Source organism: Haplochromis burtoni, unplaced genomic scaffold (genome assembly GCF_018398535.1).
Source record: "Haplochromis burtoni strain Fernald_Lab_line unplaced genomic scaffold, NCSU_Asbu1 Contig_1870, whole genome shotgun sequence".
NCBI classification, from domain to species: domain Eukaryota; kingdom Metazoa; phylum Chordata; class Actinopteri; order Cichliformes; family Cichlidae; genus Haplochromis; species Haplochromis burtoni.
In genome coordinates this window covers 3093-10362 of record NW_024584231.1, presented here as the reverse complement: position 1 = coordinate 10362, position 7270 = coordinate 3093, and the positions used below count along the sequence as shown (strand labels likewise).

Below are 7270 nucleotides of genomic sequence, written 5' to 3'. Positions count from 1 at the left end.
CACTGATCATTGATCAGTTTCATGATTAAAGTAGCAACAGGAGAGAGAAGGGAGAGAATGAGAGGAGAAGAAGAGGCAGCTGACAGCGTAACGACAGAATTAATCCACCTTTGTGTCTTTTTCCATCCTAGCTGAAGTCCGGGACAAACTGCGTCCCTTCTCAGCTCAACATAAAACGCGTAATAATTTCTCTGAATATTTCCGTCTTTCTCTGAAAGATTCCGTCTTTTTACGGGACGGTTGGCAACTCTACTAACTAACCTTATGAATAAAATAAAGTTCACTATCAGTAACATCATAGCACCCACCCAGCTGTATAGAAACTCCATCATGCTAGCTAGTAGCAGTACGAGTTATTGTAACTGACTGTAAAAAGTCAGCACAACGAAAATAAACTCAACCTAAACTTGGTTTATATCTGGCCCAGATAGACTGCAGGTCATAACTTCTTACCTGAAGTTCAGTTCACCTGACACTCGGACCAGCGGCTGCCTCGGGTCTCTGCTCCTCCTGCCTCCCCTCTCCCTGATCCACCTGCCGGCCTCCACCACTTGCTAATGTTACTGAATCTGTGCAAGCTCCGCCATAGCCACCACCAAATAACTTTAGTTATTTTTACACACCGGCCAGCATCTGGCCAATCCACCACCTTTCATTGTTTATACCGTTACAAAAAAAAAAGAAAGAAAATTAATTAGCAAATGCCCGGTATGCCCGATGGCCAGTCCAGCTATGGTCATGCCATCAGTTAACCCACAGTTGGCACGCGTGCCTAGGGTTGCCGACCCCTGGTTTATAGTATGTGGAAAAAACAGCAATAGTACTGGCAACAGACAGGGAATGGAGTTACAGTTAATGTCTATAATAAGTATCAACATATGTTAAATATAAAAATCATAAGAATGATAACTGCAGGTTACAAGTGAACATGATAGATGCTTGGCTACAAGATGAACAGCCACAAGGAGCATTGCCCTCCATGGAGGAGAAGACTAGAAGCTAAAATCAAGGTAGCACAGAGGCAAGTTAACCATTAATAGTTCAGAAATGGTTCCAAAAATAAGTAAGTAAGTAAAGTTTATTTATATAGCACCTGTCACAGACATATGTCACAAAGTGCTTTACAAGGTAAAAACATAATACAGTCATAAAATACATCACAAAAACCCTGGTCTAATTAAAAGGTTTTTGAAATAAAAATGTCTTTAGCTGCTTTTTGAAGGTCTCCACTGAGTCCAAGCCCCGTAGTAATAGGGGAAGTGCATTCCACAGTCTGGGTGCAACAGTTTGGAAAGATCGGTCCCCTCGGTTTTTAAAATGAGTGTGGGGGACCACTAAAAGGTTTTGGTTTGATGACCTCAGGTTACGAGTGGAGGTATGTGTATGAATCAGATCAGCAATGTAGGGAGGTCTGTCTCTGTAATGCTCTGAAAGTTAAAACTAGAATTTTAAAATGGAACCTGAATCTGATTGGTAGCCAGTGCAGCGACTTTAAAAAAGGGGTCATATGAGCACCCTTGTTCGAGCGGGTCAGTAGCCTCGATGCAGTTTTGAACAACCTGTAGGCGGGCTAGCCCTTTCATGTTTAGACAAGTAAACAGGCTGTTACAGTAGTCAAGTCTTGTAGAGATAAAAGCATGTATTATCATCTCGAGTTCACTTGTTGACACGATGGATGTTTAGAAATGTTCCTCAAGTGAAAAAAGCAGGTTCCTACTATCTGATTTAAATGTCCCTCCAAAGAAAAAGCTTCATCAAAAATACAACCAGGTTTCTAAGGTTATGTTTCTGTGAGGAACCAAAGTCACCCAGTCGCCGTTTAATATCGGGTATTTCACTGCCTGGTGCAATAATCAAAGTTTCTGTTTTGACCGGGTTTAGCTGTAAGCAATGGCTTCATTTTGTCCACCAGGGCTGCTATTTCATCATATGTTACAGTTGTAAAAGTCGACCAGGAGTACAAAGGGAGTGCCTGACTCGGAGAACAGGAAAGCCTTGGGGAGATTTTAGCATTGATGTCATTAATCTTATCAACAAAAAATCGGAGGAGTTTATTACTATCTACTTTAGAGAGTACATCTAAAGGTATCACATCTGGGGAGACAATTGCACTAATTTTGTCAAAAAGAAACTTGGGATTTCTCTTTATTTTTGTTATGAGTCTAGAAAAGCATTCTGATCTAACAGTTTTCACCTTGTCACTTAAGGAGAGCATGAGATCTCGAAGATGGAGCCTGTGTAGTCAAGTTTGGTTTTCTTCCCTAGTCGTTCTATTTTGCGGCATATTCTCCTTAAGTTTAAGATAGACTCATTTATCCAAGGGCATGCCTTCTTTTGTAAAGCCGAGCTTGTTTTAATAGGTGCCACTTGATCCAAAATGGATGTGCATTCCCTATTAAAAGACTGAATAAGAACATTTACATAGTTTCCGGTAAAAAGTAGAGACCTGTCAAACATAATGGAGAACCTCTCAGCAGTAGTCTCAGTTATTATGCGTCTATGAGTTTTTAACTTCACAGGCGTTTGTTTAGAGCTAAAATTGAGTTCAACAAAGATACAGTTATGATCACTCAAATGTACATCCTCAGCAAACACATTGCCAATGTTGAGGCCCAAGGAAAAAACAAGGTCCAAGGTATGGCCTTTTACATGGGTTGGACCGGAGACATGTTGGACAAAGTTAAAAGACTCAGATATAGATAGAAGTTCAGCTGCAGAGTTAGATGAGGCATCATCAATATGAATGTTAAAATCCCCAAGAATTAAAACTTTCTCCAGCTTGATAATAGAAGATAAGAAGTCCATAAAATCCTTTAAGAACTCAGTAGCAGGGCCAGGAGGGCGATAGACTAAAACACAATAAAAGATGTTCGTAGAGCCCACCTTAATTGTTTGCGACTCAAAAGAAGAATAGTTTTCAGTTTGCATACCTCTGCAGGTGAAACTGTCCTTAAAGACAACAGCAAGTCCTCCACCACAGCGACCTAAACGGGGGGCGCCCAAGTAAGAGCAGTCTGCATGACACTGTTCGTTTAGGTGAATAAATTCGCCATCCCTCTGCCATGTTTCGGTGAGAAACAGAAAGTCCAGGCTTTTCCTTGTGAAGAGCTCATTCAGAGAGAAGGATTTGTTTGCGATGGAGCGGGCGTTCAAGAGCGCGATCCGATTAAAAGCTGGCAGCACAGGTTTCCCATCAGCTTGTCGGAGTGGAATTGACAGCAAACACCGTGTCCGCACGCGAGGTCTCCAGCAGCGCCACGGAACCGGCGGGACCAACCACCGGTTGTACGATGCAGGCTGTGAGGGCGCAGCGGTGGGGAAATAATCGGCAAAATCCCAATGGGCAGGATCCACGCTGTAGTGGCTGCAAGTACGTGTTTCCAATCAAATCGGGAAGGGTAACTGGCAGCAGAAACCGGGGACACCTCCAGACGAGTCGGGAAATCTCCGATCTGTAGGCTCGTCTGATGTGTACCTGGATACCGGCCCTACAGCCTCTTTTCCTCGATTTCTTCTTGGAATTGCTTAGGGCACGTTTCGAGTCTCTGTGTAGACTGCTGCCCTCTGTAACCCAGGCCTGGATAAATGTTAGTTTGACTTAGTAAAAGATATACCTGCAGTGAGTATCCACACAGCAGCAGAAAGGTCAAAGTGGATGTCAGTCGTTTAAAGGATGCAACATAAGCACCAGAAAGCACAATATGAAACCAAAGTACATGATGGCAAAGGTTTCTGTTGAATGTCAATAAAGTAATAGTCATAGTTGATTTTTTTCTGTATTAAAACAAAGTGAAAGAGTCTGTTCACATGTATGAATAAACCTTTAATAATTAACTGATAGCAAACCAAGTTAAAGGATCACTTACTTTTGTGGCCCTGACTCCGTTAGCGTGTTATTCTGGTCCTGAATGCTGCTGTAACAACAAGATATTATATTGCAAGGTTATATCATCTGGCAGAAAGAAAAAATATTTTGTTACTTGTTCAGCTTTTGCAAAATCCCCGATATGTTTTCATCAACTTTTTTTTTTCTTTTGGTCTGTCATAACAGTCAACTCAATGTTTCACTGAGTCACCAAACAAAAGCAAAAGTCTTTATTTGTCAATGCAATCCAAAGCATACTACGCACCGAGACTTTCTGACCTGCAAACAATCTGGTTAAGTGCGTGAGTGCGTGCGTGCGTGCGTGTGTGTCTGTGTGTGTCTGTGCGCTTTGGAAGGGGAGGGATTGCATGCGTGGCTCTGTGGGTCTCTGAAATTTCCCTACATCGTCTGAGCAGGAGGAGCTTGTCTCGTTAGGCATAAAAGCTCACAGCAGCTGCAGTTACTTTCAAAGCAGTGACTGTGACGTAGAATCTGAAAGATGTTTTATGTTCTTTATAGATATATATCATGTGGATAGTTTGTTTGGCCACAAAAATACTTTTTACAGACAAGCAAAGAAAGAAAAAGAAAGGTTGTTGTGGAAATTTTAACAATAACAGTGAGCTCTCAAACAAAGAGCATTCCACAGCACATCACATATCCCCGTGCCTTCAGTCCAGCTCATCCTTGACCCCCGCCCACTCTAAGAAAAGTTATGACCACCGTCACCTCCAGGATGTCTGCAGATATTCAAGTCTACAATGGGTCCACCGTGAAGGTGCAATAAAACTTGGGGCCTACCTGTGATGATATTCTACATGCATGCATACTATACTAACGTGAGGAAGTGAAATTACTATTACTAATGTGAAATGGTTACAGTATGTGATTAATACATCAGAAAAGAAATCTGCCACGACACGGTCTACTTAATGCTCATCACACGTGTTTATTGATGATAATTGCCGCTAAAGCTCTGATGGCTCCAAATTCAGTAAATGACTAAATCTGAACACAACATCACCGTTTTACACTTTTTATGGCCATCAGTTTTGGTTGGTAACAAAATAAAAACTAAATTTTCAAAAACATAACATTCTAGTGAGCTTTTAGTGTTGTTGCACAACTGACCTGACCATGAAAATAAAAGTAAAAGGATCATTGAAAGTATGAAAGACTGCACAATATTTCAGTCTACAAAGTCCCTGTTTAGAGAAGTTGACCCAGAAGCCAAGAATGCTGCTGTCCTAGCGCTAAAAACAGCACAGCTTTCTGTGTGTGTGTGTGTGTGCGCGCGCACATGTGTGCGTGGCTGTGTGCTTTAGAAGGGGAGGGATGGCATGTGTGGCTCTGTGGGTCTCTCTGAAATTTCCCTACATCTTTAAAACAGATTTAGGAAGTTTTTCCTCATTTCAGCTATCCTCTTCATCTCCACAGATCAACAGAATGCCTTACATTTGTTCCCCACACAGCCACACTACCAGAAGGTGGGAACCAGTGACTGGCTGAAGAAGAACACGTTTGAGAAGCTGCTGAACAGCACTGAAGACGAGCTTCAAGAACTTCAGGGTTCGACTCAATCCTGTCATCAGGTAGAAACATGACCGCGTGAAACTTTGCTGTGAAGCCATTATTACCAACTTTTAAATCAATGGACAAAAAAGGTTTTTTTGTTACTTACATTCAGGAGCTGATTGGTCAGCTTCAGCAGGAAATGACAGTAGAATATGTCCGGAGGCTCCTGAAAGGAGAGGTCAAACTGAAGGACAAGGATCGTCAGCTGAAGGCTTACGTGACTGTGCAAGAAAATGCAGAGAGACTGCATGAGCTGTTTGCCAGAATGGTGAGACTTACCTTCATTCCACACTTTAGCTGTGACACAAATAAAATCAATCAAGCACAAACACTGATTGTTTGACAGGGTGAAACAACCTTAGTCACAAATTCAGCTAACAATAATAAAAGAACCATTGACAGGCTATATTAAAGTTTTGAAATTTATCCTCTTACTTTGGTTTTACTTTCAAAGTGAAGTGAAGAAAAAGAAAAATCAGTAAGAAATAGAAAAAAGACATTTGTCAATAGATATTGGATCTGGAATGGTGAGAGGACAAGGAGTTACAATTATGAGACAGGTTTTATGATATTATTAAATAGAACAAGATCCTTTGCCACTTGCAGTGCAAGATTTTTGGTAAGAATTAGAGCAAAATTCCAGTTTGTTTAACTGAAATAATTTAGATTCACATTTACTGCCCAGCTAGCTGGACGTTCCAGTGCAATAGCTCCTGAAGGAAAAGCATCATTATTTCCAAAAACAGCAGCTATGCTGATTACAGTTTGGGGAAACTTGCAGACTAAACTGACGTCACTGATTTGTCTTCACAGGGATCCAAACAAGACTGGTTAAAGGAAATCCTGACCAAGATTGCAGAAGTGCTAAAACTCCAAGATATTCCTGCCATACAGATGCAAATCGTTTCACTGGGATCTGCTTATCCCGACCTCAGGTAACTTTTGAATTGACTCAGACATTATTTACTTTAATACAGAAACATACAGAGTATAACTCACACAAATGTAATGTGCTCTCTTTTTTTGGGCCTGATGTATCATAAACAACTGAAGAAGTGTATAAAGAACTATATCATGATAAGAGGTTTGTGAGACATTAGGTCAGGATAGGCAATCGTGCTTTTCAGAGAGAGCTTTTAGAAAACAGGAAGCAGACTGAGTGAAACATCTTAATTGGTATCAGATATATCTTGTGAGCAGGATGAGCTACATTCATGGGAACTAGCATGAGCTAAAAGTAGATGTGCTTCCTTTCTGTTTTACATTACCAGTCTCACTGATAGTGCACTGAAACAGAAAGCTAAATAAAACATGCAGGCATGAGAGAAGCAGCAGCAGCTGTGAGTAGATGAAGTCAATAATGCTGTTAATTAGAGTTAAATGAAAGATTTCTTCCACCGGAAAACCAAACTGTCTAGTTTTGGTTTTATTTCTAACCTTAAAGAAAAAGGAAGAAGGGAACCAGGAGACATAAACACTGCTCTTGATAGCACTCATATATGTTTATGCTGAATAAGAGTTTTATGGAAGAGTTATTTGGTAAAAATAGTTCATATTCGGAGAGTCACATGCATTTGAAGCACGGATCCATTTCAGTAAGAGCTCCACCTATTGTCAGATTTCCAACAGAGGTGGACTGAGACCTTTTCCATCTCCCCTCTTCTCAGCAATTCAAAGAGGTGTGGTGATGTGCTAATGACAGCTGCTAGAGTTTGCAGGAAGGATGTGTGTCAGGGGCAGAAAACTGGCTACACACAGAAAAAGACATAACATGTCAATGAAACACAAGTTTAGACAGGATCAGTGAAGTTATAACTTCTGCTGTTATTC

General features: G+C 41.0%; 1 protein-coding gene across 1 annotated transcript in view; it reads left to right on the top strand.

Annotated features, from left to right (window-relative positions):
• Positions 1–6375, top strand: part of LOC102301545 (tumor necrosis factor alpha-induced protein 2) — a gene marked incomplete at its 3' end in the record, with an annotated part of 15907 nt that extends 9532 nt beyond the window's left edge. The window contains 3 exon segments of the mRNA XM_042217366.1: positions 5338–5457; positions 5553–5708; positions 6254–6375. Of these exon segments, the coding sequence (XP_042073300.1) occupies positions 5338–5457; positions 5553–5708; positions 6254–6375 (398 nt within the window).
• Positions 6376–7270: the final 895 nt, after the last annotated feature.